This window comes from Pogona vitticeps, chromosome 1 (genome assembly GCF_051106095.1).
Source record: "Pogona vitticeps strain Pit_001003342236 chromosome 1, PviZW2.1, whole genome shotgun sequence".
Taxonomy (NCBI): Eukaryota; Metazoa; Chordata; class Lepidosauria; order Squamata; family Agamidae; genus Pogona; species Pogona vitticeps.
In genome coordinates, this window is record NC_135783.1 from 27,724,896 (window position 1) to 27,744,100 (window position 19,205).

General features: G+C 40.5%; 1 protein-coding gene across 10 annotated transcripts in view; it reads left to right on the top strand.

Annotated features, from left to right (window-relative positions):
- Positions 1-19,205, top strand: part of SYT14 (synaptotagmin 14) — a 135,730-nt gene that overhangs the window by 107,393 nt on the left and 9,132 nt on the right. For all 10 annotated transcript variants that reach the window (XM_020794607.3, XM_078382926.1, XM_078382927.1 and 7 more), the window contains 3 exons: positions 3,366-3,634; positions 6,052-6,501; positions 17,027-17,216. In XM_020794607.3, the coding sequence (XP_020650266.2) occupies positions 3,366-3,634; positions 6,052-6,501; positions 17,027-17,216 (909 nt within the window). The remainder of the gene's footprint in view (positions 1-3,365; positions 3,635-6,051; positions 6,502-17,026; positions 17,217-19,205) is intronic.

Consider the following 19,205-nt stretch of genomic DNA (forward strand, 5'->3'; position numbering starts at 1 on the left):
ATAGTACCTACCATTAATAGTTTCTCTGCTTCTTGCCATGCCCCCAGTCCCCGGAATACACATTTCTTTGGAATTTATCCTATAGGCTTAGTATGCTAAATCATTTTTACTTCTAACGTAAATTCTTCCTAAGAACAAGAGAGCTAATTTGTTTCTGTTCTCTGCTAATTTTCTGAGCAAATGCAGAGTTTTCTTGAATTCTTTCATTCATGCGATTATGCCTATTTCTTTTTAAAGTTTATCCTGTATGTGTTTCTAATCTTTTCCAGCATATATTGACCATCGTGACTGTGGAAACCATGATTAATTGTTTGTGTTTTAATGAAATGGGTGATTTAAACTGCATACATTTCTATATGTAAGAAGTGTTTTTTGAAAAAGTACATGCTTTTTTTGTTTTCACCTGATGCATGTGTGGGTCGCAATAGATACCTGCTTCCGTGATGCATTCCATCCTATGTTATGGAGAAGGAAGTGGGGAATGCTTTTTTAGAGATGGTGTCCACCAGTTGCCGTGTATATAAGTGCCCCATTTAAGACAAGAAACAAAACAAAGCAGCAGCAACAAAATAAAGAAGACAAAAACATTGTGACACCTTAGAGACTTAAGTGCTATATTTTGATGTGAGCTTCTGTGAAATAAGTTTAGTTCCTCAGACATAAGAGTGAAACTACCTGTACTTGGCAATCATTTATACATGGCCTCAAGATAAAATGTCAGTGATTAGTTAGTAGATACAAGTTGTGAAGTGTTTGAGTCAGTTTGACATTTCACAACTAATAATAACTTAAGCCCCTGCCTAATTTAAATATCTGTAAAACATTTGTATAATATTTGCATAGTATTTGTTAAAAATCCTTTTGGCCAGTTAGTGGCAAATATCATTTTAATGAATTCAGGTGGTTTTAAGTGGTTGATTTAACTGAGAAATCAGTTAAATGAGTAGACTGTGTCTAGATGGGCGGCATATAAATGCAATAAATAAATAAATAAACTAAATGATACAGTTTCATAGTAATATTCTAAATTATTTGCCAAATGAAAACAAAGATTCATTAAAGAGAACCTGTGTCTTATTTTGAAGACAGCTGCAAAGACTGGGATTCTGATCGGCTTTGCATAGTACAACTGAGTATTGATTAAGGCTGTTGGATTTAACTACATCGGGGAAAAATGTGTCACAGAATCGAGATTAGTATTCCATTCAGGTTGAATAATTTTTTATTGTTGAGATTATTATCTAACCAGGAGGATCAAGCAAGCCACCCACCAAACCACACTTTTGATATGAACCTATATAAGGAGCCATTGCTGCAGAGGTGCAGAACTTAACTGTATTCTCCAACTCCAACTTAAAAGGGCCAGTGGTATACTGCTTTTGCAAGAGTCTCTTAAGCATCATATTCAAGTTACAGTTAACCTGATCCTAGAGTTGGAACATGATGTGAAGTAAGACATAGCATTGGCTGTCAGTGTGTTTCCAGGCTGAATTCAAAGTCCTGGTTCTAACCTATTACAGTGGTGCCTCGCTTCATGAGGATAATCCATTCCATTCAAATCGCTGTTAAGCGAAATCCTCATCAAGCGAAATGAAAAAGCCCATTGAAACGCATTGAAAACCGCTCAATGTGTTCCAATGGGCGAAATACCTCAGCGTCCAGCAAAGATCCTCCACAGGGCAGCCATTTTCTGGTGCCTGTAATGCAAGGAATTCATCCTAAGCACAGCGGGAGCCATTTTAAACAGCAGGTGGCCATTTTGACATGCAACGATCAGCTGTTTTCTGATCGTCATAAAGCGAAAAATCGGTTCCTGAAGCAGGGAACCGATCAGCGTGAAGCGATTTTTCCCTTTAAAACATCGTTTTGCGATCACAAAAGCAATCACAAAAACTTCATCGTTAAGCGATTTCCTCGTCTAATGAGGTAATCGTCAAGCGGGGCACGACTGTAAGCCCTAAATGGCTTGGGCCTGAGCTCTCTCAAGGACTGCACTTCCCTTTATGAGCCTGCTCAAATGTTAAGATAATAAAGAGGGGCCTTTTTCTCGGCCCCACCATCCTCATGAGTGGGTCTGGTGGGTGCACAGAAGAGGGCCTTCTCTGTTGATGGTCCCTGATTTGGAGCTCCCTCCCACAGGAGGCTTGGGTGGCCCCATCTTTGCTGTCCTTACACAAACAAGCAAAGACCTTTCTCTTCAGGCAGACGGGACTTGCCTGAGTGATTGGCTGCCTGAGTGGGGTGTTTTAATGGATTGTACCTTACCGCTTTGAATGTGTTTTGATGTTGCATTTGTTTTTAGTATAATATTTGTTTGATCCTTTTTAATATTTGAATACTTACTGTTGTTAGCTTTAATATTGTCTTTTAATTATGTAATCCACCTTGGGTCTTTTTAAGGAAAAATGTGGGGTCATACACACACACACACACACACACAGAGAGAGAGAGAGAGAGAGAGAGAGAGAGAGAGAGAGTTGTAGGTTTTTCGGGCTGTTTGGCCGTGTTCTGGAGGTTTTTCTTCCTGACGTTTCGCCAGTCTCTGTGGCCGGCATCTTCAGAGGACAGGAGCTAGAACTATCAGAATTCTAGCTCCTGTCCTCTGAAGATGCCAGCCACAGAGACTGGTGAAACGGCAGGAAGAAAAACCTCCAGAACACAGCCAAACAGCCCGAAAAACCTACAACAGCCATCGGATCCCAGCCGGGAAATCCTTCGAGAATACAAATAAATAAATAAATTTTAAATAAAAAGCTGAGTCCTTTGGGAAGAGCAGGGTCATGGGTAGGACAAAATAGAAGTATTGGTGAAGCAACAACATATTGGTCAGGGGAGTGTATATGGGTGTGGGGAGTTAGCCCTGTGTCTTACACCAAACAAAGCACATATTTCTTCAAATTGGAGCCCCAAGGTCTGAATTTAGTTTAAAGTACCATCTTAGTAGGGACATGGTGGCACTGTGGGCTAAACCGCAGAAGCCTGTGCTGCAGGGTCAGAAGACCAGCAGTCGTAAGATTGAATCTACGCAATGGAGTGAGCTCCCATTGCTTTGTCCCAGCTCCTTGCCAACCTAGGAGTTCAAAAGCATGCAAATGTAAGTGGATAAATAGGTGCCACCTTGGTGGGAAGGTAAAACGGCTTTCCCTAGTCACGCTGGCCACGTGGCAATGGAAACTCTCTTCGGACAAGCGCTGGCTCAACAGCTTGAAAACAGGATGAGCACTGCCCCCTAGAGTCGGACACGACTGGACTAAAAATGTCAAGGGGAACCTTTACCATCTCAGTAAATAACCAAGTTGTATATTTTTGATTCAGCTATATTACTTATACAGTGAAAATCTCTGGTAATTGTCATTTATTCACAGCCAACTGCATTCAGAGAATGAGACAAACGCCTCCTCTTGATGAATTGCAGCCGCCACCATACCAAGATGACAGTGGCTCTCCACACCTCTCGTGTACACCTTCTGAAGCTGGTGACAGCAAATGTGAATTCTCTCAGTGTAGTAACAGCCCAAGATGTTCGTATAAGTGCCCAAGTGAAGGAAGTACTGGGCACGAAATAGAAAGTTTTCATAACAAAGCATATGAAGAAGATGTACCGAGTGACAGTACTGCAGTCCTTAGTCCAGAGGTAAACACTTGTATCCAAACTACTCAGGATATAATGAAGCTGTATTAGTCTGACAGTTTGAAGTTCAGTTGCACTGTATATTAGAGATGGGTATGACTTGCTTCATGCCAGGTTGTCAGAAGTTGCCGGTGCGACATCACAGGTGCCATGTGTTCCCTTCCCCCCCCTCCAGCCAGCTCTTCTGCTCACCAGCTGGTGCATGCTGCCCATCCCCTGCTCTTTGCACAACCATCCAGTCGCAACAGGAGCACAAACGTCCATTCTCCGCCTCCTCCAGTAGCTGCTCACTCAAACGAGGAGGTGGGACAGGGATTCCTGCAACACTTTCCTCTGCTGGAGGAAGCAGAGAAGGGAAGTCCTCAACTCCTGCTGCTACTGGATAGTTGTTCAAAGAGGAGGAGATGAGCAGTGTGTGCTTACTGGTGAGTGGGGAAGCTGGCTGGGAGGGAGGAGGAAGGAAAAATGGGACACCTCTGGTGCCGCACTGATGACTTCCGACAACCTGGCCTGAAGCAAGCTGTGCCCATCTCTACTGTATATCTCATCACTCGCTGGTGACTCTGGAAGACAAGCTCCCAGTTATGACTAGCCCTGTCATTGGCCAGTGAGGTAACTGCTTCAAGGTAACAGATGGTTGGAGGCAATAAACTTTTAACTGTTTCTCCTGAACTGGGTGATTGTTCTCCTTGCTACACAGTTTGTTTGGCTCCCTAAATTAACCAGATTCTTAACCAGATCATTGAAAGAAGGTTGCTGGTTTCTCTGCATGAAATGTGGGGATGGGTACTATGGCGAGGTGGAAAATGAGAAATCTTCACCTGCCTTAGAAGGAGAGCTCTGCTCCCTCAATTACCCTTGTGTCCTCAGTGTCATGGGAGGCCTAGATGTACTTGAGATTGAAGGTAGGCAAGTGTCATATCGTCCTTTACCTGAAGCAGCAAAGTGTCTTGGGCCAACACTGATTTCTATGGTATCTTTTCTTCCAGTGCCAGCAGGTGCTAATGGGACAATCCAGATAAGGACAGCAGTGGAAACAAGGCATAAAGCACATTATCTCCATATCAGACCCAAATCCACCACTACTGCACAGTGGTTTTTTTTTAAAGAAACGATTCATGCCATTGCTCATATTGTATTTAGTTTTTGCCTTTGGAAATACAACCCCTAGAGTTTTTGCTCCTGAATATCAAGCAATATAATTCTATGCTTTATTTATTTGTATGCAAGCATGTGTCAGATAGCATACATTTGCTTGAAACTGCTTATCTTTTTCAAAACTACTGTGTTTTGATAGCAAAGAAGCAAATATATCTATAGCAGTACTTGATAACACACTAGAACAGCTTCAGAATAGCAGGGACAGTTTGTAAGGAGGTAAGATACATTGGTAAGATATTGGAAAATATTAATGATATTTTGCTTTTCATATATTTTCTTCATCTGTTTTGTTCGAAAAACTGTATCACAGAGGTGATTCATTCCCACTGAAGTCTCCCTTCACCTTCTTTTCAACATTGCCCTTATAATTTCTCCCCAGCTATTCCCAGTTAAGGCTTTGGACCTGACTATTTAGAGCCTTTTCTCCTTGCTCCCTCTCTTTTCTGAGTTGCCCTCTTTCCAGACGGACTGTCAACATAACCAGTTGCCTTTTCTTTGAAATGGATGAAAGATTATACCACTCTACAGAGTAGCAAATGTACAGACTGACCAAAATGTAAAAATCATATCAGTGTTTGGAAGTAACCTGTAACAACCAACAAGTCACTGATAATTCACCCCTTTTCTGTAGTATATAAAATGACTAAATTATGTTATAATTGTTTGTAACATAACATGGGATGGCTTCATTTGTTTTGCATTGTACCTGTAACAGTTTTTGTAATAGATGTCTCATAACGAGAACAGGGCCGTCCCCCCACCCCCCAAATTTGGCAGCCCACATGTGTGCTGCATGAGCCCACCCAAGCTTTATTTATTTTTTAAGGTCCAGAAGGTGACGCTTTAGCTGTATTCCATACTACAAGACAGCAGATGGTAGCATTGTGATGTTAGTTTAAAAATTAATGAAAGGGGTTAATTATTTCTCTTGCTTACAAAGAATGAGAAAGTTAAAACCTATACATGCATGCATACATACATACTCCTTTTTTACTTTATAAATGCTTTAACTATAACATGTGGTATTGCATCTGATGAAGTGGGTAACAATCCATGAAAAATTATGCAAAATAACATTCTGATACTTTTTGTAGTACCAAAAAATTTGAAGTTATTTTGTAGCTGTAAATAACTATTCTAGTGTTGCCTTTAAATGATAGCTGATAATTTGTTTTTTTAAATTTTATATACTGAATACATGTATAGATATCTAAATGGGCATACATATATGTCAGACCTCTCTTTGCAATTTCTTCTAGGATCTGTCAGCTCAAGGATCATCATCACAGCTCCCTAAATCTTTTGATCCTGAACCAGAAGCTAAATATGGCACCCTGGATGTGACTTTTGACTATGACTCGCAGGAACAGAGGCTTCTGATAACTGTCACAGCTGTCACAGACATTCCAAATTATAATAGGACAAGTGGAAGTTTATGGCAAGTACACCTGGTTCTTCTTCCTCTCAAGAAACAGAGAGCAAAAACCTGCATCCAGCGGGGCCCATGCCCTGTATTTACAGAGACATTTAAATTTAATCATATTGAGTCTGAAATGATTGGGAATTATGCAGTACGCTTTAGACTGTACAGTATACGACGTGTAAAAAGAGAGAGGATTCTGGGAGAAAAAGTCTTTTACTTAACCAAACTAAATCTTCAAGGGAAGATGTCAGTGCCAGTGACACTGGAACCAGCATACAATATTTCTGTGAGTATTAAACTAAGCAGAAGAAGTGTGCCAGAATATAAATGATTATGATTAGATCATTTACTTATGCCCTGAATGAATACAGTTTGGAGATATTTGTTGTAGTGGCCCATTGACTTAAAAGACCTTTCAGTCTTATATGCTTTACATTCTACATTCAGCTTTGCATAAATGTATATTATTTAAGTTAGCTTCCTCATCGTCACAAAATCTTTGCTTTAAATTGCTTATATTTGTTTGTCTTCTTTACAGTACGGAACCTTTTTCACCATCATCATGAAGAGGTGTAATAATTAATGGTGTAGCTGTATTTTAATACTGTACAGATCTATCTTCACCAGTAGATACTGTATGTGATTATTCACATTGTTTTATCTTTAACTCTACTTTTGTTTGTCCTGCAATGTGATTTTTGTATGCTTCCTGTTCTATTTCTGATTCTTTCTTTTAGGATAATAGCTTGTTCTTTGAGTTGCCTCAGACATGCAGCAGGCATTGCTCCATAATGATTTTTCCTACAAAGAGAAAGAGAAGTGTTATAACAGCTACATATCTTGTCACTCAGTACCATAACAGCTCATACAGTCATAATAGGGCCATGGCACTCTTTTTCCTGGCTGAAAAGAATGATAACATAAATAAAGGAGCAGGCAGTTAGATGAAGAATGTGTGGCAACTCCAATTAGCTGATATTCTGTACTTCTCAGTACAGTTATTTGTTTAAGATAAATAACGGGCAGATTTCACTTCTGAAGATCTTTTTAAAAAGAAAGAGGTAATTTAGATCCCCCCCCTCCCTTTTGGGTTCCTTATCAATACTTCACACCAACTTTCTATTCTCCAAAAGTGTTGGAAGATAGCACAAAGTAGCCTAAAAGAAGGCTGTTTTGTACTGTGATTCAGAATATTTGTTTTGGTATTATCCTGCAGTGCTGCAGTAACATAGCAGTCAGTTGCTAGGGCAGCAATCATCATGATTCCTAATTGATCTTAGAATTAAGCTATTGGTTTTAAGTTTGAGGTGGTTGCACCAAATATGCCTAATGTCTTCTTTATCTCTGTAGCGGGCCACTCTCAAGCCTTTACCCATCCAGGCCTCTAAGAGTGCTCACTACCTTTCACCAAAACTGCTGCCACCAGCCTATCCTTAAAATCAAAAAGACAAGTGTTTCTTTCAAACAAATAAAAGTGTTTATTGATTATACAAAAATAAAAAGGTAAATCACTGGTATTAAATCAATTAGTCAATCACTGTTTCTCAGACACTAGCTCACACAGACTTTTCCCTCACTGACAGGCTCTTTCTCACTCTCTATCTATCTATCTAATCACTCATCTCTCAATCTGATCTCCCCTCACACATCACACACACTTTATATAACCCAGCTCCTCCCACCTCTGCACCACCCTCCGTCCTCTCATTGGCTGAGATTCCCCTGCCCAGCTGTGATGGACAGGTGAGAGCAGAGCTGAATGCCACGATCTCTAGTCAAGTTGTCCTGTATTTTCACTTGGACAGTTCAGCGAATCTTTCTTCATTTTTTCAGAGTGAATGAGTTTCCGTCAAGTCCTTTTTGAGAGCTGTACAAGAAGGTTGCACTAGCAGGCTCACTACCATCATTTCTTTGGGATTTATTCATAGCTCTGGCATTGCACTTGAAGCCGGGGTGGTCTCCAAATGCACCTGAGCAGGAAATGCCTCTCTTGGGAACTTTAAGACCAGCATTTGCTCCATTAACCTCTTAATCTCTGCCAAAGGTGCTTGCCAAAGGGTTCATGAAACCTGTTGCACCATCACAGTACTTTTGTTCCCAAAGAAAAGAAAAATTGTGACCTCACAGTCATGCCCAGTTCTAATGATTTTCAGGTTAGGGTCTTCATACATTCAAGGATGATCTCTGTCTCTCCAGTATGTTGTCCCTTCTGCATGTACTGAAAGGAGGAGGAAGGTACACGATGTCCTTCAAGAAATCTAGAAATATTAATAAGTATCTACAGGGAACAAATGTTTTTGTTTGCATTTTAATGAAAACTGATTTAATCTCACACTTTTGAATGAATGAGCAAATTTAAATACTGGTTTTGCAATGTTTGCACACCTCAGATTTTGCTGTGCCTAACTGGTTGCCAGAGGATCTATAGAAGTCTATCTTCTCTTCTGTTCCTAATCTTTTTCTGTAAAGTTATTTGATCACTGCGAGAGCTAAAGTGGGCAATTTTAGTTCAGGCAAACTTTATCACTTGTTATGCAGTTTGGTGTATACAGTACCCACTTAGAGATAAGCCCCAGTATGTTCAATGGGACTTGTTTCCAGGTAAGTGTATATAGATATTAGTTTGATGGACTTACTGTTCCATTTACTTTTGAACTATTTAAGAGTACTTCATTTGTTTTGCAATGCTATTTCAAGCTCATTTGTTGTGTTAACTATCTTCCAACTATCTGTTTTCCCATTCCTTATTTTTCTTTCAGCCTGAAGGATGAATTCAATTTTAGGCATGTTCTTTGGTCCTTATTCCAATGGTGGGCAGGGTCAAAGGCAAAAGAATGCAACCAAAAATACCAGCATAATTTAGTGGGGAGCCCTTTCTACCAGTAACTAAGCTTCAGGAGACATATTATGACTTTTTGCAGGGGACAAAAGGGGAGAGATTATCTGTCACTGTGGTTGATGGGTGTTGTTAGCTGGTCTTTTGTGTGCAGTGATCACCGGTCCTTGTGGCTGGGTAGAGTTCGTTGACCTGTATGGCAGAAATACTTTATTTCTGGGTGGCTGTTTTTCCTCTTCAATTTGGTGTTGTTTTCTTGGTTTCATGGCTCTTGTGATTTCATTCTTCGAGTAGCCATTAGGCCCAACCATCAAAGGCGTCACGGACCACATGAGGAAACTTTTGAAAAAACAACCTCCAAACAGTATTCATGCCCACCACAAAAATACAACAATAGTTACAGTCAGCAAAGGGCAAAAGGGACCCTCTCACCACTGCAGGAGTATACCGGATACCTTGCAGTTGTGGACAGGTATATATTGGAACCACAAAACGCAGCATCCACACCAGAATCAAAGAATATGAGAGACACTGCAGACTAAAACAACTGTGAAAACGGGCAGTAGCTGAACGTGCCCTAAAACAAGCTGGACACAAAATTCTATTTCAAAACACAGAAGTAGTGGACAACACCAGCAATCATTATGTTAGATTGCACAGAGAAGCCATTGAAATGCACAAACACCAGCAGAGCTTCAACAAAAAAGAAAAAAGTTTAAAACTCAACAAAGCCTGGCTCCCAGCACTGAAAAATACAGCCTGCAAAAGGTTAACGAACTCTACCCAGCCACAAGGACCAGTGCTCACTGCACACAAAAGACCAGCTAATGACACCAATCAATCACAGGGACAGATAATCTCTCCCCCTTATCACAACAATACACCCACAACAAAAGGACATGCTGATCACCATAAGCACCTGAATAGGACAAAAGCTGATCCCACAGCTATAAATACTGAACTATCCAAGCAAACTAATACTCAACTATCCAAGTAAATCCTGACCCCTGTCCTCTGAAGATGCCAGCCACAGAGACTGGCGAAACATTAGGAAGAAGAAAAACATGAACATGGCCAAACAACCTGGAAATCCCACAACAACCAACAGTTCAGGAAGTTAGTCAGAGGCATACCCTGGATCTGAAAAATAGATTTTTCTTAGGCTGGTAATATAAACAACAAGCAATATTAAACAAAAATACCTTACAACCAGGTTTGCTGAGAGCAGAACATTATGCTCCTGGAAAGTGACTAAATAGGTGTGTTTGCTTTCTGAAGACTGCATAAGTTGGGGCCAAAGACCTACCTTACATGCACCTGAATGGAACACTGAGAAAAAGACTGAAACCTTTTTTTCCCCCCAAATAGCACCTCAGGTTAATACTTCTTCAGAATGAGAGATTCTGAAGCAATTTAAATATATTTAAATATCTTTTGTCCTAATTTTCCTTTAAATTTTGCCCAAATTTCATGAGATGGCAGTAGTTTGATAGGAATATAAAGCAGGCACAAGTTGAATGCAAGGCCATGGATTTATATGCATTGAAGTGTGTTTAATTCTGTGCTGGATTTTAGTATCTGGCTCTGGGTACTTCTCCATGGCACCTTTTTTCAGTCTACAGCAGTAAAGTGAAGTGTGCCTTCCTGTATCACTTATAAGACACTAATGGAAATTATACAGCGGGCATCTAGGCAATAATTTTAATGCTTTGTCACAGAACTTTCAAGGTGAATTGAATCATTTATTCTCATTTCCTCCCATCAAGATGTACTATGCAGTTTTTATTAGCGGACTTATATAAAGACATCGCACATTGTGTCTCAAATGAAAATACAATTTGACAGTGGCACAAGGGTCCCATTCTTACCTCATCAAGTGTCTATTGAGGAAGTTGAAACACTTGCTTGCGAGAACATATCAATTCTATTCTGTCATTTCATTTTGAGAGTACATTATTCACAGCAGCTGAAGTATGGGAACAAAGCTGATGTGTGAATAGCATGATAGTTTTGTTTTTACAATAATTTGCTTATGTATATATTTCCAATATCATTTATGATTTCAAGAAAGAAATTTGATGCAACTTTATGGACTCTGTGGTAATAAATTACAGCTGTATGTAATAATTTTTTAAAAAGATTTGAGTCTCTTGATTACACTCAGTGAAGGAATTATATTTTTAATTTGATTTTTCTTTAACCAGTGGGGTTGGGTTTTTTTTTTTTTGCCCCTGACAGCAGGAGATAGTTTTAATAGTGCATTTATCAGTTTGTCATCCTGAGACTCAAAAATAAAAAAAATAAAAAAAATAAAAAAATTAAAAAAGGGGGGGGGAGAAAAAGGCACTGGGAAATAGTCTTAACTAATTTTTCAAACAAAGCGATTAAGTGTTTTGCAGCTCAGTCTCTATATGTGCTTATCCAAACTTGAGTACAACTTACTCAGTTCGGTGCAAATTAATGCAGAATTGTAGCCATAACAAAAATCTGTTATCTATTGAGTCACTACTCAGTTTTAATGTTTCCACGCTACCATTGGGATAGCATATGAAGCAGGCATTGTTACTTGAGATCATTTCTAAAGATTATAGTTCTAAACTTTCTTCAAAATGGATCATTTTATTTTACTTACATTGAAGCCATACTATAAAAATGAAATATTAATAGCAAACGTTTTATTCAAACTCTTGCAAAATGATTTGGGTAACAGTGGCCCACTATCAATCTAGATATGTATTCAGATCTGCATTCGTTGTCCTGCTTTTCATTTTGCTTCCTGAAGAGTTCAATATACAGTACATACAAATCATTTCCAAAAAGGGAATGCACCCTTTTGTACAAAATATACTCCTGGACCCACTTGTCTGTTACAGGCATTACCCAGCATACGAACCATTGAACTTAATATAGTGCACCAGCCCATGGCCTGCTTAGGTGCTTGTGAACCCTGTGGAGTCTGAGACTCATCAAAAGCAAGACATTTATGGAATACTTGGTAGACTTCTGTATAAGGCTGGTGGATTGCAGTAGAAAATCATATATGGTTGCTGTACTGAAGCAAATGGTAATGAAACTGAAAAGTTCCGTGTATACACCAGAAATTCTCATTCACATAAGCTTGGAGCACATTTTCCAATGTATCCGGTTACAAGGAAGTTAAGAATTAGCTAGCTTCCCTACTTACTATAGCGCACACACAAATACAGGATTCTTAACTGGGATGTGTGTGTGTGTTTTACTGTTACTATCAGAAAACCAAATAAGATGGTGGTAAAGCTTGGCCAGTTTTACACTTGTTATCAGAAGCCTCGTTTAGTGGTACCACAGAAGCAATGTTAGCAGATCTCTGAGGGTTCTCACTATAGGACTGGAAAACAGTTAGTGACCCTCTATAAGAATGAGAGAGTATTTTAGGAAAAACATTCTAGAAGGGTCAGTGAGCATGGTTCAAAGGGAGTTACATATTCCCCTGGATACTGTTCTTTGGATTCCATGCATGGGGTCTGACTATAGACAGATGATATAAGATGTCCGTGTCTAGTCGTGATGGCCATGTGACCACGGAAATAGTCTTCGGACAGAAACGCTCACTCTGTGGCTTGGAAACGGAGATGAGCACCGCGCCCTAGAGTCGGACACAACTGGGCTAAATGTCAAGGGCAACCTTTACCTTTACCAAACAATTAGCACTCGTAGGCAGATCTCATTACAGTGGGGTCTTGACTTGAGAACTTAATCCGTATTGGAAGGCGGTTCTCAAGTCAAAAAGTCTGTAAGTCAAGTCTCCATTGACCTACAGTGCATTGAAAACCGATTAATCCCGTAACAGGCTGTTTTTGTTCCATTTTGGTTTTTTTTCTAGTCTGTAAGTCAAATCTCAGTCTGCAAGTCAAACCTACCATATTTTTCGCTCCATAAGACGCACCGGACGTTAAGACGCACTTAATTTTTAAATACCGAAAATTAAAATAAAATAAAAATATATAAACAGAGCAAGTCCCACACTGGGACTGCCAAAAAAATCACCAAAAAACAAAGCAACATAGAAACATACCCCCAGACCAAATCTACCCTACAAAACCCACCCAGAACATTTTTTAAAAAAGTAAAAAGCAGCAACTAATTTTTAAATACCAAAAAATAAAGTAAAAATAAATAAACAGAGCAAGTCCCATGCTGGGACTGCAAAAAAAGTACCAAAACACAAAGCAACATAGAAACATACCCCCCAGCCCAAACCTACCCTCCAAAACCCACCCAGAACATTTTTAAAAAGTAAAAAGCAGCAACTAATTTTTAAATACCAAAAAATAAAGTAAAAATAAATAAACAGAGCAAGTCCCATGCTGGGACTGCAAAAAAAATACCAAAACACAAAGCAACATAGAAACATACCCCCCAGCCCAAACCTACCCTCCAAAACCCACCCAGAACATTTTTAAAAAGTAAAAAGCAGCAACTAATTTTTAAATACCAAAAAATAAAGTAAAAATAAATAAACAGAGCAAGTCCCATGCTGGGACTGCAAAAAAATTACCAAAACACAAAGCAACATAGAAACATACCGCCAGCCCAAATCTACCCTACAAAACCCACCCAGAACATTTTTAAAAAAAGTAAAAAGCAGCACCTTACCAGTGGAAAGCCTCCTGGAGGTCCTCAGAAGCCAGCGATGGTGGTGGTGGTGGACCCCCACGGGGCCTGCTGAGGCCTCCAGAGGCCTCGGAAGCCAGCGATGGTGCCTGGGGGAGGCCCCCACGGGGCCTGCTGAGGCCTCCGGAAGCCTCTGAAGCCAGCGATGGTGCCTGGGGGAGGCCCCCACGGGGCCTGCTGAGGCCTGCTGAGGCCTCGGAAGCGAGCGATGGTGGCAGGGGGAGGCCCCCACGGGGCCTGCTGAGGCCTCTGGAGGCCTCGGAAGCGAGCGATGGTGGCGGGGGGAGGCCCCCACGGGGCCTGCTGAGGCCTCCGGAGGCCTCGGAAGCCAGCGATGGTGCCGGGGGGAGGCCCCCACATTGCCTGCTGAGGCCTCCAGAGGCCTCGGAAGTGAGCGATGGTGGCGGGGGGAGGCCCCCACGGGGCCTGCAGAGGCCTCCGGAGGCCTCGGAAGCGAGCGATGGTGGCGGGGGGAGGCCCCCACGGGGCCTGCAGAGGCCTCCGGAGGCCTCGGAAGCCAGCGATGGTGGCGTGGAGGGGACAGTATTTGCTCCATAAGACGCATACACTTCTCCCCCCACTTGTTTTGGGAGAAAAAGTGCGTCTTATGGTGCAAAAAATACGGTAAATTTTGCGGCCAGAGAAGTCTGTAACTCAAAAAGTCTGTAAGTCAAGCCGTCTGTAAGTCAAGGGTCCACTGTATGTCTACCTTACATAGTGTTGTCCATTCAAAAAGAAAAAAGTTATGGTGAGCACTAGGCATTCTCTTTGGGCAGAGTGTGTGCTCCATTAACGACAAGCACAGGGCTGCCCTTGCTTTATGGGAAAATAAAGGGCTCAAAGAAGACGTGGCTTTGCTAAGAACCTGTGATTTCAAATTACATTGAAATCACCAATGGCTGGATAATTTATTTTAAATTTCACTTTATTCATGTGCAAAATGATCTTGCTTCCATGCTTGTACATATAAGCTTCCTTGCAAGGATAAGCTTGTGACAATCTTTGGTTTATATTAGGTAGAGCTATTGAAGAGCATTTGTTTGTATCTTGCTGAGTCATTTGAGTAATGAACAGCTTTGTTCTACCCAACTAACTTACTAGAACTCACTGAGTAGATTTCATGGAATTTGCCTTGTGGTAAACATTGAGACGTTTGTCCTGATTCCCAGCTGACAGATTTATCATACCATCTTAGTGGCTTCAGGCGATCTAAATTTTGAGCATTGGATGTCATTTCAAAGTACAACATTCTCCCTCAGTCTTGCTTAAGTTCACAAAATTATTTAGAACACAGGCTTCTAAGATGTAGAGCTCATGCTTACCCTCTCTCCTTATTGGTCAGTGCTCTCAGGCTTAGCAAAACCGTAGACACATATTCAAAGACTGAGTAAGATATTTTTAGATCATTAGAGTAGAAGACTTGGAAGACATGGGATCAAATCCCACTTAGCTCTGAATTTCAAACCTTTTAACTGGGCACTCACAGCCCATGGGTCACATGTGGCCTTGGATGCAGATTGTGCAGCCTCCATGGCTTCCAGCCTTGCTGCCCCCGTCCCCCGCACTGATCATCACTGTTGCTTCTTCATTGCTAATGGCAACATAAAAACAGTAATGCTGTTTGAGTTTGCTAGCCTCTTCTGCAGCTAAGCAATTGGCATTGCTGCTGCTTCTCTGCTGATGGAAGTACCAAAATGCTAGAGGCTGAAATAGTAGTGCCATGGATGGAAAGGAGCCAGAGGCTACAGGACCATGCTGATTGTTTTGGAGTAGTTGAGATGGAAATTGCAGCTGTAGGCGATAAGGACCATCACTTTGACAACACTTTTAGGGGGGCTGAAACAGTGGTGGTGGTGCTAAAGCATCAGATCTCATCAGAGTTGTTGAGGGGAGAAAGTTACTACATCCCATTAGCAATTAGAAACATTTGTTGATGACGTTTTGGCACCAGGTCAAAACCTTCCTGTGCCAGAAGGTTTTTAATTGAAATAATATCAACTGTGGGTCCTGATGGGAATTTTTAGAGCATAGTATTTTAATTGTTTTTTATCTTTTTATTGAATTTAAATTGTTGTAAGCCACCCGGATACCTTTGGGTAGTGTGGGCGACATATAAGTTAAATAAATAAATAAATAAATAAATAAATAAATAAATAAATAAATAAATAAATAAATAAATAAATAAATTCTCCCGTCTTCTATGGTAATCTTGTTCAGGATTACTACAGTGAGGATGAGGTTGAACTTTCCCATCCTTCTGTATGTGTGTGCAGGTGTATGCATAGCAGTATTATGAAACCTTCCCTAAGCTGGAGATGGTCTTCAAAGGCAAAAAGGCTGGGCATCCCTGTTTTAAACAGTATAGGTTTGAAACATCCTCTAGAGAGGCACCATGAATTTACACTGATGGCAACATCCTTGCAGATGCAACCAACAATTTCAAAGGAATCAGTTTTATTAGGACGGATAGCGAAAAGGGGGGAGGGGTAAATGATAATTAGCAGACCTCCGTCACTGGCAGTTCTTTGCATTTTCTAATTTGTTAATGTTGATGCAAACACACATGAGTTGCATTTAGTAGAATTATTAGTTCTTGAAGCGGTATAGATTACCACATAGCCTGATGGCAGTTGTTTTCCCCTCCCTGATGCATTGTTTCTTATCACAGGTAGAGATGGGCACGAAATGAACTACAAAGCAAAAAACCCCCACATGAATGGAGTCCTTTCGTGGTTCGTTTCTGGGCACTTCATGGAAATGTGCCTGCCCAGAATGAAGTGAAATGCTGAACTATTGGTCAGCAGCATTGGTGATTTGTAAATTGGCTATAACTCGGGCATCTCAAATCCAACCTTTGGCAAACTTGGACTGACTCTTTGGCTGACTCTCCTCATCACCCATACCAAGTTTGGCAGAGATTGGATTTGGACAACCCTAAAGCGGGTCCTCCCAGGAAAGTGCTCTTTAGACAAAACTGAGCAGCCTTCACTTACATGGTAACCAACAGATTGTTTTGATCTGTATCTCCTATCAGCCCTACCCCGTCATTGGGGACAATGGGAGTTGTGGTCCTCTTGCTCGAGAGAGCTGGAATTGGCAAAAGGACGGGACTGACTCCATTAGGATCTGAAGGGCTTTATCTCAATGTTTTGCATGTTACTCCTTTTAGAATCCCACTCTCCCATTTTATTTTGCATTAAGGCATCATGGTGCCTCTATGATCACATTAGAATTCAGAACTAAAGAGATGAATAAATACTAGGAAATCTCCCATTTCTTGGTTGCTTCAGATGCTTGCAAACACTTTTATTTCTGCTTCTAGGGATGTGACTCCCAAATGAGCATGTCAGAAATGTCCTGCAGTGAAAGTACCTCCTCTTGTCAGTCTCTGGCACATGGCTCAGCTCCAGAAATCCTCGTTGGACTGCTTTATAATGCCACAACTGGAAGACTAGCAGCAGAAGTGATAAAAGGCAGCCACTTCAAAAACCTGGCAGCAAACAGACCACCCAGTGAGTGGAATATATCTTTCTTTTTTTAACGTCTGCACTTGGGTGGATTTCACTAGTGGGGACTTCAGTCCTATCATTTAGTCTTACCCCAGTCAAACTGAAATAGTGCAATCATCAGCTAATCTGTTTCATGTTTTATATTTCCAATCATTGGGGGAAATGGCAGAAATCTAAAATTCAAAATATTGGTTGTGATTTGACAAGATCCTTTTCAATTTTTCATGACTGACTTATAAATTGCCTTTATCTTAATGATTAATTACTAAACTATTAATGCCTCACATCGCAGAGCCAATACAAAAAGTTCTAAAGTATTTTAAAAATATGCACCAGTGAATGTTTATGTAAATGTGTCAACACTACTGCAGTTAAGGATGGTCATATAAGAGTTTGCAGCTATGCAAGAATTTAAGTGATATCAACATATATAATTTAAATATGATGGTCTCAGTGCTGACTGGGGAAAAAATTGATTCATTTCCTGATAGCAAGCACGAAGAAACGGGGCACTTTGTGTGTTTGTGCATTTGCATTACAAAAACTATATAATCAAATAGTAAGATGGCCTCAGATGGAGATAACAGTGTATTTATATTGGGCATAATCACATTCCCTTTTTGTGTGATTGTAGGGACCAGATTGTACAAACAGAGGCAGGGATCCGATGTACATGGCACTTGCACTGAAATCTAGCTTTTCTAACCTGGGTCATCAGTTTAGAAAACTGATCAGGAATAGAAACTCACAACAGTAATTGGAGCCTGAAGAAGCTGAAGGAGGAAATAGGCTTGATGTTTTAAGACTGCAGCCAAAGTGTTATAGTCTTTCCCACTGCCACTACTGTGCACATATATTGTATCACTGTTACCTACCTGTGGCAACAAAACAGTAGTATCAGGGTATGGATTCAAGTAAGTATGCCTAAATGTAGTTAAAAAAAGAGGGGCTAGAACATGCAGTGTTTTTTATGTGTGTGTGTGTGTGTGTTTTTGCAGCAACCACCTTGTTAAACAAAGCATTTGTTGCCATCCTATAGAAGCTATGAGAAGCATGCAGGTTTCATCTTCTTAATAGCATTACTGCTCTGCTTCTAAGGAGTCATTTGTGGTTTAAGGTCAAACTAGATGTTACTTTATGGTTATCAAGCATGCTGAAAATAATTAAGGCTAGGCATAGAATATCCTGATTTTCATTGGAAACAGGGAGTATAGGGAAGACAGGTCTAATTCTTCCTTTTTAAGATGCTGTCCCTTCAACCCCTACCCAAACCTACCAACCCTGCCACAGTTAGTCAGAGAATGGCACTATTGAAAGCCTTTCTTTACTAAGGCTAATAGCAGGACAGGAAACATGATCAGGATTGTGGCTGTTGGGGATAGAATTAGATTTTCCTGACCACATAATCCAGTCCTGATGAAAAGCACCCTATTCTTTCTGCACTATTCATTAGGAATCTAAATGTGATTGCAAGCTATAGTATAAGACCAGGGATGGGCAACATGCTGACACACATGTAGCCCCTCAGCACCCGTGGGACCAACAACACCTCCAGACATACTGACAATTTCTGTTTTTAAAAATGTGCTCATAATATCCCCCTGTGCCCTCCAGGATATGTGGGAGCAATTCTACCATTATTTCAGGCACCACTGAGCCCTCCTTAGACCTCCCAAACGTTTTTTTTTTAACTTTTAAAAATGTTTCTTGGCCACTAGAGGGAGCATGGCCTTTTTTTATTTTAAAAATCCCTCCAAACAATCAGTTAATGTAAAAAAATCACTGAAGGGTGTGTGTTACAGAAGCAAGTCTGGTACTTTGTTTTATTACTTTTAAAAATATTCTTATTCTGCCTTTCTCCTTAAAAAGGACCCAAGGTGGCATACAAAAGTTAAAACACAGTATTTAAGCTAGCAACAGTGAGTAAACAAATGAATATTAAAAAGATCAAATGAATACAATATTAAAAAACATAAATAACAGAAGAACACA